Raw genomic sequence first — 27,529 nt, forward strand, 5'->3', positions numbered from 1 at the left:
CCCCCCCCTCCCCTCCCCTCCCTTCGTCCCTCCGCGCCGGGCCCCTACCTGCTCCGCCGGCCCCGCCGGGCTGTAGCAGCGGAGGAGCGGGGCCGCGGAAGGCGCCGTCGGAGCTCGGCGGGCGGGCGGCTCGCGGAGCGCCCTGGGGCAGCCCGGAGCCATTTCCTTCCTACCTCCCCCTATCGATCCCAGCCCCAGCGCGAGGGCGGTTCAGCTCCTGCGGGATCCTCGAGCTTAACACGCTCCGACCCCTCTCGCACATGTGATTTCCATCGGATTCGGTTGCGGCGGGGCCGGGCAGCTCAGACGGGCTTCAGCCCGCGGTGCGGCGAATGCGTCCCGGACGGAGAGCGCAGACAGCGAACCCCGCGGCACCGGGAGCTCCCCGCAGCCCCAGCCGGCCCGCAGTGGGATTTTATCGGGGTGTAAGGCACAACCCTTTCACCGCGGTGGGGTTTTGTTTCTTTTTTTTCTTTAATCGATTATCGATCTGTCACTCCCTCGTGCTTCGAAAGAGTTGTGAACAATTTAATCGCCGGTAACGCTATGTGGGGTAACTCATCTTTGGGTGTGTTTAGCACTCAGCCCTTCCCCGACGAAGCAGCCCATCCGCTATTGAAATGGGCACACACCGCGCGCTGGGGATAGGCGAAACCCTACGGCGCATTTCACGTCTCATCCACGGCGGCTCTTCCCCCCCCCCCCCCCCCCCCCCCCCCCCCCGGCTGCCATCACCGGGTCTCGTTCCGCAGCCCGGAAACAAACGAACAAAACCCCCAAAACGCAAACACTCAAAGAGGAACGAAGGGAAACAAAACAAACATCCCAATAGCTTTGCCCCGAGAACGCACGGCAAAGAGCGACCGCCCCAAATCTGCGGCTTTTCACCGTGTTGCCCACGGAAAGGATTTCGGAAAGGCTTTCCCCGTGCCTACGCCGTGCACCTGAATGTGGCCGCGGTTACGTCCAACGATCGGCGTCGGAGCGGCTGCTCCCAAATCCCTTTCGCGGCACCGCGACGGACCCCCGACAGCCGAGCGGCTCTCCTACCCCCCCCTCCCGAACCGGGCCCGAACGGAACGAAGTCCCCCGACAGAGCCCCCTCCCCCCCCGCCCTTCCCGTTGCGGGGGTCGCTCCCGTTAACCCCCACCGCAGGGTGCGGCGATGCCGGCCGGGCCCCCCCTCTCTGCTCGCCGCCGCGGGGCCCCGCTCGGGCCGGGCCGGGCCGGGCCGGGGCGGTGTTGCGGCGCTGATTGGGCAGCGGGCGGCCGTGCGGGCTCAGCCCCCGCCCCGCGGCCCCGCCCGGCCCCTCCGCCCCGCGGCACTAATGAGCGGTCCGTCCCCGCGCTCTCCTGCCTGGAAGTGCTGACAGATCAAGGCAACAAATTTCAATTACAAGCCCTAATTTGTGTCCGCAGAGCGTTTGTTACCCATGTCAGTCCTGTTGGGCCCATCAGACGGGGCAGAGCGAGGAGGAGGAGGAGGAGGAGGAGGAGGGGGAGAAAAAGGGAGCATCTGCAAAAAGGAATAGAGTTTTTTTTTTTTTTTCCTCCCCTTGAAAAAAAAAAAAAAAAAAAAAAAAAAACTTGGCTGATAACTCGGATTTAAAAAGAAAGGCGAGGAAAAGCCCCGGCCCCAGCCGGCGCGGTCGGGAGGACGGGCGGGCGGCGCTGGCTGCAGGGGGGGCATGGCCGACAAGCGGCGGGCCTCGCCCGGCACCACCATGAGCCTGAAGGCTCACGCCTTCTCGGTGGAGGCGCTCATCGGGGCCGAGAAGCAGCAGCCGCCCGCGCCGCCCCCGCGGCAGCCCAAGCGGCGGAAGGTGGGCGGCGAGGACGAGGCGGCGGACGACGAAGGGGGCAGCGGCTGCTGCGCCGAGAGCCCGGCGGCCACCAGCGGCAGGAACGGCGGCGACATGGAGCCGGGCTGCGCCCGCGGGCCCGCCGGTGAGTGCCGCCTCGGCGCGGGGAGCGGCGGGGAGGGCGAGGAGTTGGTAACGTCTGCGTGCGGGATGCGCGCGGCTATCGGTACCTCTCTGTATAACGCGGACGTAACGCGCGCGGAGGGCCGAGCGAAACGCGCCCGAACGAAACCCGCGCGACGGAGCGCCCGGCGCTGCCCCGGCCCTTCGGCTTCCTCTCCTCTCCGCTCTCTCCGCAGGCGCCGAGGAGGGTTTCGCGGCGGCGTCCCCGCCCGCCTCGCCCGGCGGCGGCTCCCCGAAGGGCTCCGGGCCCGCCTCGCCTCTGCCCGCGCCCCAGGCACCGCGCGTGGAGCTGCAGGGCGCCGAGCTCTGGAAGCGCTTCCACGAGATCGGCACCGAGATGATCATCACCAAGGCGGGCAGGTAACGGCACCCGGGCAGCCGAGTGGCCCGGGCCGAGCCGAGGCATCTCCGCGGGTGGGATTGCGCCGAGGAAATGGATGTACGGGGCAGGGAGACGGCCCTGGCTGTAGGCGTTCGGGCTTCCCTGCTCGTTGGGGTGAGGTCTGAGCGCTGTGCCCTTCGGAGGGGAAACTTTTTCCCCTTCCCAGTGCGTACAGATGGCCGAAACCTGGATAGTAGAAGCGGATCTGAACTTATTAGAAATTACAAAAACATATTTTATTGGATCCATATGCTACCTTCTGAGTGTTCAGAGGGGCGTTATTAATGATGGAAACGCAGTCTCAAGCAACACAAAGCAACGTTTGTCTTAGGGAGCCCGGGCAGGGGGCTCTTTTGTACCTTACAGGTGCATCGCAATGGCAGCGCGCTGCCCGACCGTGGGCAGTTACCCTCGAGGTTGTCAGAAGCAAAAGACGTGGGGCTTTTCTTTCCAGTAACGACTTTGAATTGATAGATTGATTGATTTTCTTAAAGAGCTGCAAATAATAAATCAGAAGGGCTTTCGGGCTGATAGGGCTCATATAAGTCATTCCCGTTTGCGTGCGGTCAGCACAGCGTTGCAGTGTTTTCTTTGTTAGCATCAAGAATGAACTTTCTTGATAAAAGCCGTGCCAAGCGGGGGCTGAAATAAGAAATGCATTTTTATGCTGAAACGACAGCACTGGGCAATCACTCCATTTTCTCCCCAGAAGGATGTGGATTGCGATCGTTGCCCGTACGCCCGTTTCTGCTTCCAATAAAGAAGTTTTACTGTACCTCTCAAAGGCAGAGCAGCCGTTGCGCTTTACCTTAGCAGGCTGCAGACAGGAAGTCCGTCTCAATAAAGACCATATTGTTCGGTTACGGCATAGCGCATTGGGTTTAGAACTGCATCCTCGCAGCGCTCGGGCTGTGTCGCCGCAGACCCAGCTTTGCAACGTGCTGAGGTCCAGCGTGCCGTTTGCTGCTGTCGGTTGGCACAATTGGCTGCTTGCACTGCTGTGAGCAGCGGTGCTCCCGCACCCAGGCGGGCGTTTGCGCGTCTCCAGAAATGCATTTCTAGCTAACGGGCTTCGAGTGCGTGCACTGCTGAAGCGCAGCCTCCAAGCAAGATGATTTACTGTCTAACAATAAAGCTGAAATGATGTGGTAATAGTTGTACTCCCAAAGCGTATCCCAAAACATACGGAGCATTGTTCAAGTGAATGCACTTCTGAAATCTGTTTTGACATATCGAATGGGCCGTTTCATGGCTGTGTAACTGGAATCGGCGGGAAGGACTCTGTGGGCTAAAGGGAAGAACGAGGAAAATCCCACGAAGCGGTTCCTCATCCTAAACAACCCTTCCCCACTCTGTTTCGCATTAAAAGTGACCTTTCTCTTTCCATGTTCAGGCGGATGTTTCCCGCGATGAGAGTGAAGATCTCAGGTTTAGACCCCCATCAGCAGTATTACATCGCTATGGATATCGTGCCAGTGGATAACAAAAGATACAGGTACGGTGGCTTCCAGGCAGAAGACGTACAGTGTGCGCCGTGGGGATCCTAGCTATTGCAAGGCAATGTTAACAGCATATAAATTAGCAGAAGGCAGTGTTCAGCTCTCCTTCAGATTCCTGCTGTCAAACAGGGATGCTGAAAAAAAAACCAGTGTGCCAAGTGTGCAGAACTAACTGGAGTGTTGCTGGAGCTCTGTGTGCCTTTGGCTCATGCTGTACATGTGCTGTGGGCAAGCACTCCGTCCTTTGCTTTTGCAGACAGTGCTTGTGGTACTGTTATCCTGTTATCCCATGTTATTCCTCATCATGTCACTGGGAATTATTTCCTGTTAACGCATAGATAGGAAAATGCTCCACTTTCTGGCATTAAATGGCAATAAGAAAAAAACGTTCTAGTATTAACCTCTGACTGAATGGCAATAGAATGTAATGCGCCCGAGCTTTCTTGGTCATGCTTCGAAGTAATTCTTTTCTTTACTTCAGTAGCAGTTTATCACTGAGACATTTGTCTGCTTAGATTGAAAAAGGGTGGTGTTTCTAATTACTATTCAAAAATAAATAAATAAACGGCATAGTTGTCTGAAAAATAATGTGATGAACAAAAGTAGTCGTTCTTCCAGCATCTCAGAGTAGGAACGATGTGCTTAAGCTCTGACGGCTGTGAGGGCAGCTGTAGTTCCAGAGAGCGCGTTGGGCTCTGTTGAAACCCTGCTCCTGTAGCAATGGTAGCAGGATCGGGCCCGCAGCAGACACTGCTACTCGGGGACGTTTGTGTGTCGTGCTTTACAAACGTGAAGCCAGGAGCAGCCTCGCCAAGTGGTTCATTGGAGGCAGGAGTGGGCCCCTACAGATGCTGTTTTGATCATTTCAACCCCATACTTAGTGTAATTCATGGGAAACCACTGCCGATTTAATTGTAGAAGTAAGAATATTTCAGACTAAGACTAAAAGGTTGGTTTGTCAGGAATGCCTCCTTGTTTCCTAAACAAGCAGAACCCTGTGTTTTTTGCATGTCCTTACCTCACTCACTGTGATTTTGCCCTTTTCTCATGCGGTATTGTAAGCAGTTTCTTAGCACCGCTTTTGATTTTGCTTTGCAGCAAGGTGCAGGTAGAAGCGCTGGTCATGTCCAATGCGCATCGCTTTTCTGGCTGTATTGTAGGGGAGAAATGCCTTTCTTGTTTTTTTTTCCTTCCCTTGGAACAGAGCAGTGCAGCTGAAATAAAACTTGGTATTGCATTTACTTAGCAATCTGAGGATATCCTTCCTAGAAGGTCTGAGCACCTTCTTAACTCAGAGGAAGAGAAGGTAAATAGTTCAAATTGAACAAAAAAGTTCATATTAAAAACAGTTATGCTGAGTACGAGTCCTTTAAAGTGAACTGTGTTTAAAATAAATACTATCATGCTGGTCTGCTCTGTCTGCACAGTGAGATACGTGGTCCCCAGATAAATGAAATAACTTGATGTTGTGTGCTGGGCAGTATTTTTGTAGTTGGCAAACTTTAATTTCTGCAATCGTATTTGAGTACCTTGTCTGTAACTTTCCTACTGGATGTTACTGTTTTTATGCAGTCTATTTCTCATAGATTTCTCATAATACTGTTTTATTCATCTATTTCTACCTTATTTAACTTGTGCTGCTCATATGGCTTTGAAAGCTGATTGCCTTGCAGATGCAATAGCAGCCTTACATTGAGCCTCGACTTTAACTGTCATAGCAGATAGCAAAACTAAACAGGAATGAAGAAAATCGAAGCTAGGTCTAGATTTCTAGCCAAATTGGACCTCATTGTAAACATTAGGAGGCTTAAACTGTTGTCATAAATGTAAAATATTTGGGATATTATTTACTTTTGTAGGAAAAGTATGTATATTATAAAACAGTAAATACAAAATAAATGGCGAAATGTCATAACAGTTGACTGCATGGTTTAGGATTGAGAACTTGTCTCCAGATAGGATCTGGGGGAGGATTTTACCACTGTTCTAGATTTTACTTTTACAGATTGATAGGAGCTGTATGAAGGGATGTGTGCATTGGATGATTTTAACTTCTGATAGTTGTTTAGCTTTTTCTACTTTGGAACCAAATTGTACAAACATGTGATACTGTTTCATGGATTTTTTAGAAAATATGACTGATTCACAGGAATTTTACTGTTGTTGGGGAAAAAAAAGACCTCGGCATTTTTACATAGCGCTTTTTTAATTGCCCTATGAAGTATTTGCCTTCAAAATAAGTTTTCTACCAAAGCAGGCACTGCTTATATGAGAAAAAGATTTTTGTCAGCACTGGCCTATCAAATGAAATACAGGCTGTGTTTTTTTTATTTTCAAGCCTTTCTGTGATACTAGTCAGGAAAAATGATGCGGTCTTGCAGAAATACCTAGAGCATAGTTTGCCATAGCTTCATTATTTTTCCCAATCATAATGTTCTTTCCCTTCAATAGTTTTATTTATAGACTCTTATACTAGACTCAGCATGTTAAATCTTCCAAATATGGAATTCCTACTTGATTTGATAAATGAAGGACCATATTCTGCCCTCTTAGCTGATGCTTTTTCAGAGCGGAGCGGTAGTAGTCAATGACTTGACACCAGCGTAAACCTCAGCGTGGAGGCTAGCGTAAAGGCTATTACGGGTTTTGGAAAGACTGATTTTCAGTGAGAGCACAGTTTTTTAACCTTCCTCTTTCACATACTAGACCTATCTTTTGAAAGTAAAATAATCACATTTGTTGTCCTTTCATGTTAGTTAATTGATGGGTTTTTGCTGTAGTTGCATGGAGCCTCATGTATTAATTCACACTGGGTCTGATGAACAGTGCCAGGTTTCGTGGTGATAGCTGTTTGTTTTCTTTTTGCAGGTATGTTTATCATAGCTCCAAGTGGATGGTGGCTGGTAATGCTGACTCCCCGGTACCGCCTCGTGTTTATATTCACCCCGATTCACCCGCCTCCGGGGAGACGTGGATGAGACAAGTGATCAGCTTCGACAAACTGAAGCTCACCAATAATGAACTTGACGATCAAGGGCATGTGAGTACTTGCTCTTTTACGGTATGATATGTAGGTTCATTGCTCAGCCCTGCAGGACTCTGACATACAGCTTCAGGGTGCCAGAAATAGGCTTGACTTTTCAAAGCTGTTTTGGAACTTTACCGTCCAGATCTGAAATCTGCTTACTTTCTACTCTGATAATTAACTGCTTATTAGAGCCTGCTGTTTTACTCCCCCCTCAAAAATAAAACTCCTTCTGCAAAGTCAGACTTTACAAGGCTAAATTGCCTAATACGAAGGGGCAGAATTGCTCTCATGTTTTCCCACCAAGCGTGTTACTTGCAACTTCTGCTCTGATCAAAAAGTACGTTTAAATTCACAAGTGGCTAGGAGAAACATTAATAGTGTGTAATAACTTCATGTGAATAAAAATACACTTAACTATTTTCTTAACCTAAACATTTGTGTGAAATCCCATGAGGTGTTAATAATTGCAGTCAAAAACGAACAACATGGGAGCTGGGTTCGCTCCGATAATGATTTATTGCATACCTTATGAAGCGAGACCCTTTCACAGCTGAGGCTCATTACTTCTGAAAAACTGGCGAAGACGTATGCAGTATGAGTGTTCTGTTTGCAAGTTCTAAATTGTTTAGTTATGACATTATCTAATGTGACAAAATGTGTTATGTTAATATTTCCTTTTCTCTTCAAAACTGTTGAAACATGACAGATGTAAGCCAGTATCTTTCCAGCAATCCCTAAAATAGTTTCACTTGACACCTTAGGAAATAATTAAGAAATGAGAATTGTTTTTAGTCAGAGTGAAGTCTTTAATTTTGGAAAAATCCAGTAATAAATCTCAAGCATAGGCTTGCTTTCAAAAGGAGCATTGAATTCCAAGTGGTAGAGTTTTGAGATCTAAGAGGCAAGGAAGCAAGTTTTGAGACAGGATGTGGATTCCATTGCCCTTAATGTAGCGCAGTTTAGTAAGTGGGATGCTCTCCCCTTTGCAGATGGGAGTGAGAGAAAACATATCTGGCACAAGGAGCAAAGATATTGCATGCATCTTCCAGTGCAATTGAACTCTGATGTTAAGCCGAGTATTTTGTGAACGTGTATTTCGTGTATGACACTTATTTTCCTCATTTCTGCTTGCAAGGGAGATTGACTTGAAACTGTGGTCAAACTGTGCAGGAGTTTAAACTTTTAAGCTACTTACCCAAGAATATGGGAGATGGGCTAGACTGAGTGAGCTAGTGTGATAGTGAGAATGAAGTGTCTCCCTTGCGTACAGTGCTGTTTGTAATTGTGTTACCCATATTCTTCTTAAATAGAGAGCGCATTTATGTCTTTTGAGTCAGCGGCACTTTTGTTCAGGGTTGTAGAAAAGATATTGTGCGTTGCTTGTTTCCAGAGTTGCAGTTAGGAAGACTCAATTGGTAGTGTTTGTTTAAGTCTTCGCATAGATGGTCCTGTTAGTTTCCCAGTGACTGTGTGTTTGAGACCTTCCTAGGGTGGGAGTTGCATTCTCTGAGTCCAGAGTTTGTTGTAAAGTCTTCACAAAAGGAAGCAGATGCAAATGGGTAGAATGTTGCTTTTCCAATGGAGAGCTGGTCCTTGTACTCGGTTGTCTCCAAGCAGCAAAGTATGGATGAAGGAGTCTACCCTTGCGCATGCAGCCGCAGAATACTCCATTATGAATTCTAGAGTATGTAGAAAATTGTACTTCCCAGATCTTAGCTTTATTTTTCTTCAGAACTGAAATCTGCGTAGTGTACACAGCACACCATTATTCATAATGCAAGGGGTTATAAATTTTCTGGTCTTTAGTTAAGTGTTTCGATTTGGAAATGAGTGAAGCAAAGCTCTAGTGCAGTGATTTGGGACACATTGAACTGATTGAAAGCTACGGCAGCTCCCCTCCTCCTCAAAATGGAAATTTAAGTATTAAAATAAAAGGACAAAAGAAGGATGACTGCAAAATAATTTCATATTTCTTAAATCTGGGAAATTGCAAACATGTCATTCATAATTACCAGAAAAGGCAAAAGCAGAAAGCAGAAAAGTGTCTTTTCCAATGGGTACATTTTTTCTTTTAAAGCTATGGTAGTGTGGAATGCTGTATTGAAAAAGCTATGTAGACTCTGAACGCCTCCAGCAACAATGGAAAACGAATAATCATATTTTGTGATGAATATAAAAAAAACAATTGTTTCTCATAAGCAGGAATGAACTATTTTTCTCAAGAGGGCACCAGAGGAGGGATGGTGGATTAGAGCAGGGGTCAGGTCCATACTGTCCCTAGAATACTTGTTTTTATATCAAGTGCCCTGACTTTCCCACCTCTGTTGTGGGAGGTTGGGTGTTTTTTATGTTATTAGAAAGCTTTTTTCTCCTCCTGCTTAAGCAGAATGGCTCAGGGAAGCCTCCATGGGTGCTCTGCACTCTGCCTTCCTTCCTCCAGTGGCACAAGCAGTATCAGGATTTAGCTGTTCTTTCAGTATGCATTCCATGCTGCCTGGTTCTGGGATTTCAGTCCTTGCTGAAATCTCTCTTTTATTCTCCCCATGCTCCCTGAAGGTGTCAGCTTTTGCAGAGTGTTTGTGTTAAAATCCTAGGGCTCCGTTTTGACCTTGCACATGTGAATTTCCATTGAGGTCAGGAGTTTGTGTGAGCTCAACCCAGAGCCCTTTTACCGGAGCATTAACTCCCAAAGCCACTGACAGAAGTGACTCATGCTCATGGGAACGGTGGCTGTGTTTGCAAACAGATGCTCAGGTAGTATTTCTGTGTGGTATTTATATGTTGGTAGTAACTGACGGCAGCCAGCTTGCCTCACGCTGCGCGGGCCCTGCGGCAAATGGCCCCGTCGGCCTGCTGTTAGCTTCTTGTTCAGGGAGCTGGCCATTTTTGAGGCAGCTCGCTTGGCTGCTCGATCACTCTTTGGGCTTCTTGCTGCCTTCTGCTGTTTGCGTCAGTGTTTTGAGTGGGAGTTTGCGACGACATGATTTTATAGTGCTGTTCTGTGGAGGGATTTTGAAGTACATCTGCACGTAGGACGTTCTGATACATGAGTTCCCCTTTCAGGCTGAGGAGATCAAGCAGGATTTGTAAGGAGATGTTTTCCTGGTGTATTTTTGATCTCAGAAGAGAGGCCCGGAGTAAATTCCTACTTTGGAAAGATTGTGTGCCTATACAGACGTTAAAGCCAGATCAGGTCACTGAGACATGTACTGTATGGCATTCTTGTCTTTTGTTTGAGTTGTTAAGATGTGGAAAAGTAAATCTGTGTCTTGCAGTTGATGTTGAGATTGGGTCACTCATGGTTGGGTGCTGTTTGTCTCACGAGTCAGTACTTCTTGCCTTCAGACTGGGGAATAACTGCTGTGTTGTAAAATGGGTCTCTCTGTCTAATTTGAGCTGGGCATTTTTTCTGTTTTAATGCAGCTTTATGGCTGAATTTGAACAGAGGGCAAAAGCCACTATTTTTGATATTGTTTTCTGTGCTTTTCAACTAAATGTTTTATGATGCTGAAAAACATCTAACTTTGAGTGAAAATGAGGCTGTTAGTGTGTTAATTGTTCCATGGGTGTTCAGTAAATTTTACCTTCCTCAATTCGAAAGTGGGGTTAGGCTGGAGGCCATGGTGGGCTCTTGCCCTTCCTGGCCATGGCTCCGAGCACCAAGTTCTGCTTGCTGTCATTGGGTCCCTGCAGCTTGTCACAATGAAAAGTTGGAAAACATCAGCACTTGCAGTTCCTCTTTGTGAGGAGAAAATTATTGTTCCACACATCTCCCTTACTGCAGAAAGCCTGACGACATGGGCTTTGCTTGATAAAGGAAAATTTTTGGAGACCACAGCAGCAAGGTGAGAACAATGCCACCATGCCATAGGAGAACTGAGCTCACTGGTGCTGGCTGTGACGTCCGTCTCGTGGCAGCACCTAAGGTGAGAGCCAGCACTGAGGCCTCATTGTGGCAGCTCCTTTCCATACACCTATTGTGAGGTGACTCTGGACAGAGAAAGCTTTGTGTGTCTGTGAGTGCTGCGTTCGTTATTCCACACTGCTTCCATATTGTTGTGGCCTTCGCTCTGCAGGGTTCCTGCCTCCTCTTTGAGCCCAGGCCAATAGTAATGTCAGGGCAGCTGCCGTGGTCCAAGTGCCACAACTCTGAGGACTTGCACTGTGTCCGAGAGATTTACTGCCCTGGAAAGTGATGGCACAGTGCTGGTGGGCAACATCCTTCTTGGCTCTCACTGTGCTGTTTGCCCACACCTACTGAGGAAGGCTGAAGGGCTTGAGTGTGAGGCCTCAATATATGTGGGAAAGAATGGCTGCTTTATAGCAGTATAGGAGTGAAGTTTGTGTTTGATAAACAGGGATTTTACTTGGTAAGTATTAGGGCATGTTAGAAAACAGCCCACTTGCTGTTGCTGCCTGCTTAGGGAAGCTGCCAACCCCTGAGTAAGAGGTAAAATGTTGCTGTGCTGCCTCTGGAGCAGCTCAGAAAAGAGCCTGGGACTTCCTCGTGCTTGTCCTGGGAAGGAGGAAGCCATGCTTGGTGTCCCTTGGTCATGGTGGTGAGGCTGTGGGGAAGGCTGGAGGGAGGGAGCCTCACAGCAGGGGTGCAGGCACTGCTCTGCTCTGTGTCCCGCCTGGGCTCAGCTCTGCTCCAGCCCTTCATAGTGGGCATTGCACCCTCCTTTCCTTCCGCACCCTGTCTGCATAGTTTTACTGCTCTCCATGTGGTGTTCATCCCCATGCTGCTGTAACTTCACTTGTTCTGATACATGAACCAAGTTGTTCATAGCTGCCTGGATTATCACTGCCTACAGGCAAGCGTGCAAGCTCGGCTGTGCACGGGTAGACGGCAAGGCACAGAATAGTGATGAGTTCAAATGATGGAAAGGGGTTTCCTTGATGGATCTTTTTTCTTTTGCAACAGAACCTTTCTTGGTATCATTGGGTATTCACAGGAAAACAGGATCAAGAATGTGCTGTCCTCGCTACATTTTCATTTTGTAGATTTTTGCCCACAGAGAACTGAAAGCGTAGTTGTAAAAAGAATGCACATTTACTTATTCAAGATTTCAGGAACTAGGAAAAGGCCTCTTATGAGAACATCCACAGGGCGCTCCCTGAACAGATTAATTGAAGCCTGTGATGTCATCGTCAAAGCCTTACTTGCAGGCTAATAAAAAACATGATTATCCAGAAACTTGGCGTATCTAAAATGGGGTCATGTCATTTGGCCAGGACCAAGTGTATTAAACTAGCCAAAACCCTAGTTTAGCCAAATGAATGCAATGTCCTCTATGTCATTTGGATGAATGAGCTTCCATGGTATCTGGCGTTCAGGCATAAAGGCTCCGTCAAGTGCCTGAGCACATACATATTCTGAGGCTACTCATGGAGCAGGAAATGAAAAAAACAACTTCCCCTGAATTTTGATTAGGGGTTGCACAGGCCAGTAGCCATAGGGCTATTTACTTTTCAAGTTATTAATTTATGAGACCTTCCAAAAATAATAGCCGAGATTCAGGGTTTTTTTGTTGTTGTTGTTGGTTTTTTTTTCTTGAAATCTTCTTTTTGGTGGTTTTAGCTGAAGTGGAATAGAAAAAAGTAGAGGAAAAAAATGTGTATGTATAATCTCCTCTAAAATTTGGGAACAATACCAAGAACTATTTTTGTTTAACTTAATGCACTATGAGTTCATGCAGTTCTTGTTTATCCTTTATTCTTACTTGAGCTTTTGTATGCTGGGAGGGATTTGGGTATTGATGTTCATTGTCTGTATACGTATTACAAACCTAGGGTTACTAACACTTCAGAGTTTTGGGTTTTGCTGTTATTTTACTCTGCGTTTCTGCTGCTTCAGAGTGTGAGAGTCTCAGACTAAGTTCAAAACAATACACATTTCCAGCCTTCTGGATATCAGGAAGAAAAATGCTCTAAGCATGACCTGCGGGCTCTGAAAACAAACGGCAAATGCTGCTGTTGTTAATCGTGTTAGATCAAATCCAGGCTCAAGCGGGGGACAAAAAAAACAGTGAAACTTCCCTAATTCCAGTGGGACCAGGACTTCGCTCCCCCTACTTTTTTTAAGCCAGTTTACTGATTTTGCAGTTCCCAAGTCATATTTTTTTAAATGCTTGGAGTTGGCAATAACATAAATGTGCAGGGATTAGACTACTGTAATAAGAACCTTCAGAGGTTAAAGAAAACATTTGATTTCCAGTAAGTGGCATGGTAAACACATGCCCTAATCTGTTCCAAAAAGCCATTAGTCCTGGAGCAGCAGGGTGTCCTTTCTAATAAATGTTATCTTTTCCTTTCATTTTGACTGCATAGATTATCCTTCACTCTATGCATAAATACCAGCCTCGTGTCCACGTCATCCGAAAAGACTGTGGAGATGATCTGTCCCCGGTAAAGCCTATTCCTTCGGGAGAAGGAGTCAAAGCATTCTCCTTTCCAGAGACAGTTTTCACCACTGTCACAGCATACCAAAATCAACAGGTAAACTTGAACTTTCTGCTTAGCATTCGACAGGCTTTTCAGAGTAGGCCAGAGAAGTGAGAAACGGGGGAAAGAAAGGAGATATGTTGCTTATATCACCAAGAAGCATTGCCTAAACCCCTTGTAATATTGCAAGCAACTTTCACTAGTAGTATTGCAGCAGCGCCCAGAGGCGATAGCTGAGACTTCAGGCCATATGGGCTAGATGATGTGTATAAGAAGTAATTTTTTTTTAATGATGATCCCGCAGTTTTAAGTTGACAGCATTAAAGTTAATAGTGTCTTAATTATAAATGTGGCACTGAAGCAGAAGGCAAGGAGGAGCCTGAATTTTTAAAGGTACTTCTAAAAGTGATCAGATGTTCAAGCCTTTTGAGCCTGACTCCAGTTATGTCAAAAGTCTGTCTGAATAAGGTGCCCCACAGTCTTAAAGGGGAAGCTGAGGTCTGAAGAAAGCTGCAGTAATTTTCATTAACTGGATTTAGCATACATATTATTAACATATTATTTATCTGGGTCCATACACACTCAAAGTCAAAACTAAATTGCAGTTTGCCTGACTCCAGTGTTTTGGCTCTTATTACCACTTGTTTAAGTATTAATATACAGAGTGATACTATATTTAGTGCTGTGATATTTTATTAACTCCATATAAGAAATTACACTATATTTTGGGAAACTATATATGCCTTGTCATCTTTACAAAGGGAGAACCGTGTAAATAGGCTGAAATAAATAACGAAGCTTAAGTATTTGGTGTATACACTGTTCATTTAAGTAAATTACAAGCATCTTTTTTTTTTTCCTGTTTTATTTTTGTAATAGAGCACAATAGCCTAGTGATAATCTCTCTTTTCACATTTCCTTCTTGACCCATACGGAAATAAAATTTAATTTAAATTTTATTGCAATTAGGCAATGTACTCTCTTAGGTGAAGAATGACATTTGCCAGAAGATTTTCCTTGAGAATTCCAACCTGCCATTTAGTGGCATTAAATACCTATTAGCTTCTCTGGGGATTTGCAAAAGTAATGGCCAGAAGGCTGGGCCTTATTTTGCTGCCTTTCAAGAGACCTGTCTTAAACCATGCAAATGGTAAGATGTTTCTGCTTTAAGTGTTAGGAGCTAGGATAGTTCACTGTCAGAAGAGTCTTTTTTTTTTTTTTGTATTACTTACCTGAATTTGCAGTTGTTAATTTCTTTAATCATCTTCACAGATAACTCGTCTGAAGATTGACAGGAATCCATTTGCCAAAGGGTTTAGAGATTCAGGACGTAACAGGTAGGTGCTGGGGAAGGAGTGGGCTTGTTGTTGCTGACAGAACCAGTTTGTGAAGGCTGTTAGTAGATGTTCTTCATACCGAGGGGAATACCTGTATTTACAGACAAATTAGTCTGAGGACTTGGGCTCCCTGAGGGAGCACTTAGGCTTCCCATTAATGTTCTCAGTGGTGGCTTCCTGTTCCTCCTCCTCTGACCCTCTAGATCATGAACTGGTTGGCACGTGGCTTGACACATGTACTCAGGTTTCCTTTCATTGGAAACTGCAGCATACTGTGAAGGCTGAAAATCAAATTAATGCAGACTGAAGTCTGTAATTTTTGAGGTTAAGACCAGAGTGTGCTGCAGGACGGGAATATGGAAGTAAGTACAGCCAAGGGGACAGTGTCACTATGGTGCTGGAAGCTGTGATCTTTGGGCATGGCAGTGAGCGTGTGGGTAATGATACTGAACTGGGTATGGGAATTCTCCAAAGCCAGCAGACAAGGGTAGGACGGAGCACAGCTGGCCAGCAGAAGAGGCTGCTCCTGAAGTCTCCCTCCTGGCTAGGGACACAAATTGCAGATATGAATATTCATCTCCTGCATGCGAGTGGTGTTAGGATAGAGTGACTCCTTTTGTCCTAAAGAGGGAGAATCTTGTTCCCCTCCTGCAGTAACCTGATGTTTATTACGCGTGCTTAGGAGGCTGGAGACGTGTGTCAAAGTATTTCTTTTGCTTAAAGAGTTTTAAGTCCACTGCCCAGGTGAATGCTTTTCTTACTAGGCCATAGATGACCTTGAAGTGGGCCTGGTTTCCACCTTTTCTGTTGCAGTTGGACTGATTAATTGCTTGCTCTTTCTTGATCCACTATTCTTTCAAAATAGCAATAGGGAATCTGAGTAGTGCAAAGTGGAGGCTTAGGTCTCGTCCCTGCTGCCAGAACCGATGAGGTATTTTATGCAAAGATTGTTCAATGCAAAATGCTTAAGCCTATTATGAATTGCGCTTTCAAGCATTTCAGCTAAAAAAAGCAGCATTTAATTGCGGTGCATAGTACACATCAGTTCCAGTGACCACTTTGCGTTTGCTGTCTACAGCTGCTATATTTATGATCTAGCCTTCCAGAGAAGGGAGCAGACTGTGCTCTCGTAGGAATGTTCAGAGAGTATCTTTTGTTGGCTGCTTTATTGAGCTTTTCTTTTAGCAGAGGCTACAGCTTTAAAGACCATTTTGTTCTACCACCTGAATTAACTAAATGCTGAGACCGGACAGCAAACAAGATTGTTTTTTAGAAGATGAGCATTTTTAGAAGTGATGGAGTTATAAAAATTTACAGGAGTCCACTGCAAGTATCTTCTCAGTGTGCAGTCCATATTTGCTGCTTTCTATGATTTTTGTCTTCTATCAACAAACAATTGGCCGTACCCTGTCCTGAAGCCTGGAAAGAATGTCCCAGGCCTGGCATAAACAGACATTCATCCTCTTTTATTACTTTCTGTTTTGCATTTAAATTAACAGTAACTTCCAGATAAATACAGTGACTGAAGAAGCAAAATTTGGTTTTTGTACTTGGGTAAGAAAAAGATTGCTCTGCATCTGCAACCGTGCAAATCTAGTTACGGTACCGAGGCTGTCCAGAGATGTTTTTTGGTTTAGCTTCTAGGAATCATTTGGATTCAGGCATTAAAAACAAACGTGCTTTTGAATGGAAAAACAGTTGTTGTCCATTTCTGTAAACTATGAAGCCTGTCTTGTAGAAGTGTGTTTTGGAATTGGCTTTAGATAAGGTCTGAAAGCTTTTACCGTAATAAATGCGCCCATTACGGAAGTAACTCTGTATACTCTGTTGCAAAGATGGGCTTTGTGGCACTGAATGAGTATGTTTGGACATGCAGCTTAGGTTTCAAATTTTTGAGAAAAGCACTAGTTTATTCATCTGATTAATAGTTTACTCTGTTATCAAACACAAAAATAATGGGGCCTGCTGCAGAAGTAATGCCTCCTATTTTATTATGTTGACCCACAATGTCAGAGGCCGATGTTGGTGGTATGGCAGTAGAGGCTGAACCTTCCGACCAGTATTCCATTGCATTTAGTAGCTCTGCAATAGATGGCAGCAAAGAGGTAGACTGAGAAAATGGCATCGGACATGGAGTTATGGATGAAGCAAAGGTGTGGAGTTGAATTCCTCCATGCAGAAAACGTAACACCCATTGACGTTCATTGGTGCTTGCTGAATGTTTATAGAGACCAAACAGTGGGTGTGAGCACAGTGAGGTGGTGCATTTCAGCAGTGATGACAGCAACATGAAAGCCAAGAAACCTTCTGGGTGGCTGCGTGCAGCAGTCACACCGCAAAATGGAGAGCATCTCAATCAGCTTATCCACACAAATTAGTGGATTAGTACGGAGCTGAATATCATTTTCAGTGCTCTGGGAACAATAGTGGCAATGATGGAATATCACAAAGATTGTGCCAGGACGGTCCCTGGTGAGTCTGAAGGTGACAGTTTTCTGAACTGTACTGTTACCAGTGATGACGTGTTGTTATCACTATGAGCCAGAGTCAAAATGAAAGTCCTTGAAGTTACACGAAGAAGGAGTTCAAGATGCAGCCCTCAGTGGGTTATACAGGTTCTTTTTTGCAGTAGGAAAGAAGTGATCCTTCCGGATTTCCTGGAACCCAGGTAAACAGTCAGCTCTGACTGCTACATTGTGACAGGGACTCTGCTGAAGGCTCCAACTTCCAGTGTAACGACAAAGAAGAAGACAGCTTTTCTCTTGCAATACTGTAACACCAGGCCCCATAACAGTCTCAAGACCATGAAGCACATTGCCGGTCTTGGCTGAACTGTCCTACCGTACCTACCATATAGTCCACATCTGGCACCTTCCAGCTTCCATCTGTTTGGGCAGAAGAAAGATGGACTGTGTGGGCAATGTTTTCCTAGCAACTATGCCATCATAGCAGCTGTGAATCAGTGGGGTTACCTTTACTGGTGCAGATTTGTATGAGCGCAGCATGATGGCTCTTGTTCACCTCTGGCAAAAATACATAGGTAATGGTGGTGACTGTTTTAAAAACGGTGTTTTGTAGCTGAGAATTTTCTCTGTCAAATAGTTTTATTGTGCTCTTTGTTGTAATTTTCATGAAAATAAATAGGAGGCATTACTTTTGGAGTGACATAAATATTAAGATTTCTATCTTCATAAGTCTAACTGTTCTAGTTCTCACCTACACATTTTAGTTTGTGAGAAAAGTGTAGGAAGTGCTGCACACCACTATATTTAACTTTTCAAAGTTGCTTTAATTATTGTGACTATCTTACTTAATTAAAAAATATTCCCTTTCAGGTCATTCTCTTTTAGTTCCACAGGCTATTTTACAGAACTCAGTAGCTTCAACTTTTAAAAGTGTTCCCTGTACATTTGCAAAGTGCAACAGAATTTATGTGCTCTGAATTGCTTCATTCTTCAGTTAGGCCTTACATTTGACCCTATAAAAACTTTTACTCAGGAAAGGCCCAGAATTTCTCTCTTTAAATGCTTCAGGAAAAACATAACTGTTTTGTTAAATAAACTTGGCTATTTGATAGCGCAAATTAGAGTGGTGATAAAATGTGGAAATTGTTCGAAAGCATCTTGTATAAATTATCACCTTGGCTACACTCCTCCAGGAGGTGGCTTTTATCTCCACTTTAACTAGAATTGAAAATTCACCATTACTGCAGAAAATGAAGGCTATCTTTTTAGTCGAGGTTAAGCTAATAAATGCTTTCTAACCATTTCCTGGAATACATTTGTGATCCTGCTGAAATGCAAGTGAAAGAAGCAGTATCAGAAGAACTTGTTGGTAGCTTCAAATTGAGCTGTTTGCATAATTCTAGTTTACAAAGTTTTGCTGCTCTAAGGCATGCGCTCATAGTTGGCATGTACCTGGTGCTGACACTTAACAGGCCTTTGGAGCTCGAAAGCCAAAAATAATTGCAAAACTATAACTTGCAGCTGCATTATGTACAAAATTCTGTGAGAGAGCACATGAGCCTTTACTTTCTGGACATAGAGATTCTTCTAAATATGATCTGCTATGACTGTGTAGATAGTTATTTTTGTTTTGTCATGACACCACTGAAGGAAAATGATTCAAGATCTTTATTTTCTAAAGGCATTTTGCCCAGCACCTACTGACTGAGACACAACATTCTTTGCAAAAGAGCTGTACGCCCATGCATTGCTCACGGTGTGTGTGTGATTGTCCAACTCATCCGAAAAGACTGCAAGTCCAGTTTCAATAATTGTCAGTTGATCACCTTTGCTCTAGTCAGAAACAGGAGATTGCTTCTCCGACAATTAGAGCAGCTGCTTTTAAGGAAATGTCATGGTAGGAAAACGTTCCAGTATTATTGCAGCCAGCTCCACTCAAACAAACAAACAAACAAAAAAAACCCAGCACCTCAAATAAAATCAAAATAGAGAAGCAGACTTGTGGAAATGGAAAACTCTTTGCAGGCTATCAGCCCAATGATTGCAGATCACAGTCTTGTGGGTTGGGATGTAAGACTCTTCTAAAAAGCCACATGAACTTGAAAATAATGAACCTATTCTGAAATGTTGATCATTTTTCTGTGTTTCTGAGATAAAGTATTCGGGGGAACGTGACAAAATACAGCTTTCTATCATGATGCCATGATGTTTTCTGTTCTAAACAGAATGGGACTGGAAGCTTTGGTGGAGTCTTACGCCTTCTGGAGACCTTCACTTAGGACACTTACATTTGAAGATATACCTGGGATACCTAAACAAGGTAAGTCTTTGTGTTTTTTTCCAAAACAGAAGTGCATTAAGATAAAATTCTTTATGTTCATCATTCCTTACTGAAATCAAGATGAGTGTGCCACCTACATGAAAAAGTAACCAACTAACCCCACTGGCAGCCATTACCTTTCACTGGAATTAATTGAAGTTACAAAAAAAGTGCTAACTTAAGCACTGTGGCAATAAAAGTGTTAGGTCATAAAGATAAGTCAGATCACACATGGAGGAAGATGACAGTTAGTTAAGGACAGAATAAACTCTTATTTAGGATCATGCTCTAGCTATGTATACAAGGCAGAATTTATTCATGGGTGACTTCCATTGTAAACATCCAAACTCAAATGTGGGAGTTACTTGTGTGTTTAAGATTAAAAAAAAAAAAAGAAAAGAAAAAATGAAAGAATAGGTGTTATCTGTGTATTGAATAAATACTTCTAAGTTTAATTGCGTTATCTCTTTGGAAAGTCTTGATTCTTAAAGACCAATAAATTGTTCAGTGAAAGTCCTACAGACTTCTAGTATGCAAAAGAGCTTGAAAATTTTGCTTTCTCCTGCTCTCTAGTCCATAATCTCTTGGCTTTATCTTTCCTATCATAGAGGTAGTGCTGTGAAGGAGAGATGGGCTTTTAAATGGCCTGTTCAGACGCAGAGAGGTATCTGTGTACTCTTATCTGAATTCCTTTATTTCCAGGGCATACTTATGTATATATAAACCTCTCAGTTTTTTCTCACCTAAATCAGACTTGCTCTTGGTTTGTTACTCTTCCTGCTATCAAATTTACAAACATCCTACCTACTTTCTTGATAATACATACTAGAACATCGTATGAGCAAAAAACCAAGCAACCAAACAGAAAAACAAAAAACAGAAAATACAGAAACACACAGAAATCACTTTTCTTAGCTTCTCCTTAGTCCACTCCTTTGATGAATCTTCAGTGTAAGTGCTTGATATGAGCAGTTAAAAATAACTTTTTGTGCGAAGTCACAGATAATTAGGATAAGCATGGGCAAATTTTTAGGCAGAGGGTGACAGCGAGGGTGCTTTAAAGGATGCTTTTAAAAATGCCTAGGAGACAATAACATCAGACCTTGTCCAACTGTGTAAGACTGATGGGTAACTCACTGTGAAGTTCTCCTGTTTCTCCTGTCTAGGAGGCAGATCAGCTGTATTGCCATCTGTTTGTACGTAATGGAACTAACTATTGGAGAGCGGGGAAACTGCAGCCGGGAGCTTCCCTCTCTGCTGTAGCCTGAGGTCAAGGACCTTAGTGAAGTTACTGCTGATCAGAGAATGGAAACTAGAATCCTTGCAAAATCTTTAATGTGCCTTGGACAATAGAGTGATTTAGAGCTTAGGCAAAGAGACTTGGTGAAAGACCCCATTAGAACTTTGTCCCAGTTTTAATGTGGCCATCTTCAAACAGTGGGGTTGTTGATGTAGAACCATTAAAGTTGTAAAATACCACCAAGATAAGCTGTCAACCCATAACCACCATACCCACTAACAATGTTCCTCAGCGTCACATCTCCATGTTTCTTGAATCCTCCAGGGACAAGGACTCCACCACTTCCCTCGGTGGCCTGTTTCAATGCATTACTACTCTTTCTGAGAAGAATTTTTTCCTAACATCCAACCTGAAATCCTAGGATTTTTGGGATGTGAAGCTATCTCATGTTTTGTGCTTGGGTTTTTTTTTTTTTTTTTTCCTGTCAGTAGAAAAGTAAGCAGGAGGCAGGCTTCACTTTAAGCTTACTTTTCCTTTTTTAGCTCACCTATCACAACAACCTGTTAACTTACTGGCAGCGTGTATCTCTGCATCATGAGTTGTCTGATCATTAATGTGAATCACAATCAGGAATGTCTTCTTTGCTATGTGACTTTGGCCTGTGAGGCTGTAAAAGGTCCAAATCCATTTTCCCAGGTGATATATTTTTCTAAGATAGAGGTTTCCTTGCAGTTGGGAAACTTTCAGTCCTCAAAAGATACTTCACCTCTAGCAAGCAGTTCATTTTTAGGAGCGCTCAGTGCTTGTGGTTGTCACGTAAAAAGTTCTGATACCAGTAAATGGATAGTTTGTCAACAGTTTGCTGCTAGCAACAAAACAGCAATGCACAATACGCAGCCAATACATTTCCTGAAGTTGTTTTAGCTGTGGGATCTTCTGTCATTTGAGATAAGGATCTGATCCCTTATGGGGTGCTCTGACAGTGGCAGACACAGAGGGCTGCTTTTCTCATGCAGAGCAAGGCTTGAAACCCACTCTGGAGCATAGCAGTGACAGAGACCACACAAAATTTGTAACTTTGAAGAAGGCTTACTGTGGTGTGGTACTTGGATGGCTGCATTGTTGCTGCTAAGCAGTTCTCTTGCAGGGTCAAAGGAAGAGTAGTTAGCCTTTTGGTCTGGAGCTGAAAGGTTGGATGTATTGAGTGATGGTCACAGGAGCATAGCTGGTGTTCCATTCTAGGACAGATAGTTTATTTAAAAACATGCATGAGCCACATGCACACACCTTCACATGGATGCACTTACATATTTTGCATGAATTTGTGTCAAGTGTTTCACATCAAGGATTATAAAAGACAATGGTCTTGGTCTGTCACCTAGAAAATGAACCTTTCCCAATATGCTTCTTACACTGTCATATTCTCTTCCAGGAAATGCAGGTTCTTCTACCTTACTCCAGGGATCTGGCAGTGGAGTGCCTTCTACCCACCCTCACCTTTTGCCGGGTTCCCCTTGCTCATCTCCAGCCTTCCATCTCAGTCCCAACACTAGCCAGCTCTGTAGCCTTGCTCCTGCTGACTACACAGCTTGTGCCCGCTCAGGTTTGACCCTGAACAGATACAGCACTTCTTTGGCTGAAACCTACAACAGGCTCACAAACCAAACCAGTGAGACATTTGCACCCCCAAGGACTCCCTCTTATGTTGGTGTGTCGAGTAGCACAACTGTGAATATGTCAATGAGCGGCAATGACGGGGATGCATTCAGCTGCCCGCAAACTGGCTTATCTATGCAGATTTCAGGGATGTCTCCACAGCTCCAGTACATCATGCCATCCCCTTCCAGCAATGCCTTTACCACTAATCAAACCCACCAAGGCTCCTACAACACATTTAGACTGCACAGTCCCTGTGCGCTGTACGGATATAACTTTTCGACATCTCCTAAACTGGCTGCCAGTCCTGAGAAAATTGTTTCTTCCCAAGGAAGTTTCTTGGGGTCCTCGCCGAGTGGAACCATGACGGATCGGCAGATGTTGCCCCCTGTGGAAGGAGTGCACTTACTTAGCAGTGGGGGGCAGCAGAATTTCTTTGACTCTAGGACCCTAGGAAGCTTGACACTCTCATCTTCTCAAGTGTCTGCACATATGGTTTGATGAAGCCTTTAAGTAAAAGTACAGTATGTTTGGTGTCTACAATGTATTTCTTTTGGAATATGAAGGGACAATCAATGTAGCTTGTAAAGTGTGTGTATATATAATATGAGAGGAAGTTTCACTGAATTTTTGACTTGTTTGCAGCCAGATTGTTCTCCTATTTTGAGTTACAGGGAGTTTTCTGCGGCGCAGACTGCTTTAGTTTTCTGGTATAATACACTTAGTTGTGTAACACGTTGGGACATATGCAACAAATTAAGTAAGACTTCCTCCCCTCTCCCCCTCCTCTGTACTAACCCCTTTAAAGAATGAAATGACACTTAGAGTATTAAACGACACAAACAAGGCCACTTACATTGCCTGTAGTACTAGCGAGATTCTTTAAAACGTTCATGCAGTGTTAAGCTGATGCACCAAAGGCATTTTACAATCTTCTTCTCTGTTATAAGGGATATGAAGGGTATTTGGACTTTCAAGTGTTAAGTATCAAGCATCCAGCCTAAAATAGAAGTTTAGCTAATGGATTATTTACAAAGTAAACAGAAAGATTAGTTTGCCTTCTCATGATACGCTGTTTTTAGCTTATCAACGGCACAGCATTCTTACTAGGATTTTTTTTTTTTTCTGCATTAGTCTAGATTTATGATTAGGAATTTGAAGACAAATAACACATATTCAAATTGTGGTGGTGTGAGTGATTTAAACGAACAGCCAAAGAAATGGCGTTCCTTGGTACAGAATGAACTTTGGGGTGCTTCGTTTTTGTCAAAGGAAGGGCTTGACTCATCTATTTTCCATCATAAATATTGCCTATAAGACATTTACTGAACAGTAGGATATTCTAATGTATCTTTGTTTTTTATATTTTTACTTTTTTAAAGCAAATGCAGGCTTGATTTAGAAAAAGTACGCAGTATGAGAAATTCCCTTATTGATTTTACCCTTTTTTGTGTGTTGTGATCTTTTTTTTTTTTTTTTTTTTAATAAGAACAAAAAGTCCTCGGTATCTCATAAATTGTATCTACATTGCCTGCAGCCATTAGGTGAATAACCCAGTTTGCCTACAAGTATTGCTGGAGGCAGAACTTTCTTCTAGCTGCCTCGCTGTAATGTGGCCAAGTTGGGACTGGGATTACAATAGGCAAAATTCCTTTAATAGTTTACTTTCAAAGATACTGCGTAAAACCTACAGCCTGTTTCCCTCCCTCCAGGGAGCCCTCTGTCTTCTGTTGTTGTTCCTTTCTGTCATGGGGCTACTGCTGCTCTGTTTCTCAAACAGTCTTTGCTGTGGAATTCCCATCTCTGGTTTAACTGGCATTTGCAAGAATGAAATGCTTCTCCAGAGTGATGAGCACACGGGCGGATACCAGTCCTGGGGATGTTTCTGCCCTCATCTGTACCTGCACCTCTGTGGTGTGCATGGTCCTGCTGCAAGAGCTGCCTTCCGGCTGTGTGCCTGTTGGAGCTGAAACACTGAGGGTATGGAAGTGATTTTAATGCTTGAGAGCATGAGTCATTTTCAGCATTGCCCTAAGCCTTCTCTGTACTAAGCAGGTGTTATAAAGGTGTTACAAAGTGAGTACAAATGTAATTGAAAATGCTTCCCTGTTCAACGTTGAAGGAGAAAAAGGCCTTCAGATTTTACATTTTTCAGTAAAAGTGGATTATTACATTTTGCAAGAGTTCTAATGTCTTTCCTGGCAAACAGTGGGCTTAACAACTGCCACCTAAAAAAAATACTCAGTGCAGCTAATGTTTCTTCAATAGATCAGAGATAACGCATACAGAAGCAGTCCTCTCTCTATCTTTCCTTAGTATTTAGGAAAAGAGGAGAGACCGCCACTAACTTTAAGCTGGTGCCTGGAGAAGGCTCTATTTCTATTAGTTATATTTTGTTTATGTTAGAGTAGACACTTAGAAAGTTCTCACTAAAGCTGGAAAGATAAGAGGGTGAGCCTGCCATGGAGGAGATGAGTTTACTTCTTTGCTGTCACAAGCTTCCCAAGTGACCCTGTGCAATTCACTCAGCTTTTTCTTTTCTTCTGTAAAATGTGCTAATAGCACTTTTCTGCCTCATTAGGAAATGCTGACTGTACATGAAAGGTGAAGATGATCTTTACATCTGATGTACCGTGGGCAGTACATTCAGGGTGAACGGCTGGGTAGTGCCCATGCGTGAGGATAACAAAGAGCATTCATGTACTTTGGGTCTGTTGCTAGTTTCTGGCATTGCAGTGTCCTTTGACCTGCAATGCTAAAAACACTGTTCAAAAAACTCCCAGCAATAATTTGTGAAATGGTTCTAAGATGTGTAGAAGACGGGCAGATTTTCAGTGATGTGAATTGTCATAGCTCTATTGGTTTCAGTTCACAAGAGTTGTGCATAGTAATTTCTGCTCCAGCCAAAACTTTGAAATGTTGCAGTTGGACATAATGCTAAATGAGAGGAACGGTACGATTCATCTGTACGTGAAAAGGAATAAGCAATATTATTATCCATGTCATCTTAAAGGCTGTGACTGTAGAAATGTGGAAGAGCTAAGTCATGCGACTTCCCGCAAGGAGGAAAAGTCAATTGTGCATGGATGTACACAGAGGTGCCCCCAGCAAGAGTATGTACTTTGTCACCTGGGAATTTTTTAGAACTGTTCTCATATTTTTCCTGAAATTATTCCTTTCATATAACCGCACAATATGTTTTGAAACATTTGTTCCTTAAAATTTGAATCATATTGTAAATACTTACTGGTGTGCCATTGTGAAAAGACTAGCTTTTTATTAACATAGTAAATGCTATATATGCCTTATATCTATAATTATATATCTGTATTTTACAAAAATGCCACAGAAAATATATTAAAGTGTGTATCTAAACACTTTTTTCTACATTTGGAAAATTAAGGGACTTGAGCCTTTTTTCTCTTTCCTCCACATCTCCAGTAAAAGCAAAGTGACTCTAAGGTAAGCTTTGAAACTCAAAGACACTTCAACAAGCTACACGGATCTAACCAGCCCACAGTCCTTCCATGCTTCAGTCTGCCATGGACACTATCATTTGTATGAAAAGGTTGGGGCAGGCATTGCACAAGACAGCTGGGGCTGTAAGGTGTGGGGAGGAGTGAGTACCTTGCCATGCTGATTTTTCATAGCCCAACTCATCCCAGCTGCCAAGACAAGTTTTGCTGCCCCTTATCATCCAGATCTGGGAAGTTAACACCTCTGTATGACCAGGTGCTTGCATGAGAGCTTGATGCCTTGCATTTCTCCTCTATGCTTTTACTTTGGTCATTCACTCACCCTTCTGTTTATTCCAAAATCCATGGATTCCCAAGGCAGAGTTTACACCCAATAAACAGCTGGGTATGCTGTGATTCTATTCAGCAACGAGCAACATTTATCCCCACAGAAATACTGCTATCCATAGAGGCCTTATTTCCCATTGTACTGCAGTAAATGATTCCATGTGACGTAGGGCACAGAGCCTGAAAATATGATTGCTTTGGAATACTAGGGTTTCGTAGTCACTTAACACCAGCATTGTTGCAAATGACCAGAATTAGGGCAAAAGAAGTAGGCATGAAAATGCTTGATCATAAATACCAGGCCTCTGGAGAGAATGAGAACTTCTGTTTTTAATAAGAGAGAAGTCTTTTTTGGAATGGTGCAATCACACACTGAGAAGCCTCATTTCTGCTTGAACAGAGGGCAACGGGAGAAAATCACAGACAGCAGTGGCATCAATGTGAGCAAGTCTATATTGTGAGCAGCTCAAGGGGGGAGCTTAAGTTATCGTGAGAAGTAGCTCACAGATTCTGTGGGTATTTTTTCCTGTAAAGATAATAATAGATCTAATTAGTCTGTACAGCAGATTGCTTATAATGGCTGAAGACTTTTAGAGATTTATATATCCGCTTCAGAGATGAAATTATCATTGTTTCACTCTCCTGAATATGCTGTCAAACTGTCGCAGCATTATTGTTTATGTTTACACTGAAGTCCAAGTTTTAATCTCAATAATTGCAATTATCGTAAGGGAGCAGTAATCTTTGTGGGCTGTTTCTTCATTTCAGCTGCCAACTTGTTACTTGAGCTCTTCATTAATATGACCTCAGATACACTATTTCTCCTTGTTCTTAGCACAGAGGTGCCAATACAACAATCTAGTATATGCAAAACTGCATTAAAATTCACATTCTGCCTCATTTTCCACACTATTCCTCATTTGCCTGTTCATTCAGAGCATTAACATGCCCAGATGACATACAGTTTTAACAGATGGTGACATGCCAAGGAAACAGCATTTCTAGAGCATTCAACTCGCTTTAAATATTTTTCATCAGCGTTGTCATGTTCAGACGCCAAACAAGTATTTGTTACTCAGAAAAGGAAGTGTCCTATGCAGCCACCGATTATTTTTGCACAGTGATATCAAATTGTCCAAACTGACCGCAGACAGACTCCAGACAGAGCAGTTCCAACAAGTAAGAATCTGAATCTTCTGGATGTACTTTGAGAGAGAGATGGACCTGAACTGTGAATAGGTTCTATCCGTTGCTTATGTTAAACCTGAATCCCTTTCATCTGAAAAGGTTCAAGCTAAAGCTTTTAACAGAAGTTTCCTTGATCTTTTCCTTGCCAAATAAACAGATTTGAAACCCTGTTCCTTCTTGAA

The 27,529-nt window shown here is 43.7% G+C and overlaps 1 protein-coding gene across 1 annotated transcript; it reads left to right on the forward strand.

The window, feature by feature from the left end:
* The first annotated feature begins 1,632 nt into the window (after positions 1–1,632).
* Positions 1,633–27,529, forward strand: TBX18 (T-box transcription factor 18). Its single transcript, NM_204453.5, has 8 exons — positions 1,633–1,947; positions 2,162–2,345; positions 3,761–3,862; positions 6,735–6,906; positions 13,225–13,392; positions 14,611–14,675; positions 19,366–19,460; positions 22,133–27,529. Exons 1-8 carry the CDS (start codon positions 1,689–1,691, stop codon positions 22,855–22,857), a joined length of 1,770 nt encoding a protein of 589 aa, NP_989784.3. The 5' UTR covers positions 1,633–1,688; the 3' UTR covers positions 22,858–27,529.

The sequence above is a fragment of the Gallus gallus genome, chromosome 3 (assembly GCF_016699485.2).
Source record: "Gallus gallus isolate bGalGal1 chromosome 3, bGalGal1.mat.broiler.GRCg7b, whole genome shotgun sequence".
Classification (NCBI taxonomy): domain Eukaryota; kingdom Metazoa; phylum Chordata; class Aves; order Galliformes; family Phasianidae; genus Gallus; species Gallus gallus.

Excerpts from the sequence above, each read along its gene's own strand:
- TBX18 (NM_204453.5), top strand. The coding sequence starts at position 1,689 with ATGGCCGACAAGCGGCGGGCCTCGCCCGGCACCACCATGAGCCTGAAG. Across the intron at positions 1,948-2,161 it reads CTGCGCCCGCGGGCCCGCCG|GCGCCGAGGAGGGTTTCGCG; the intron begins GTGAGTGCCGCC and ends CTCTCTCCGCAG. Across the intron at positions 13,393-14,610 it reads CAGCATACCAAAATCAACAG|ATAACTCGTCTGAAGATTGA; the intron begins GTAAACTTGAAC and ends TCATCTTCACAG.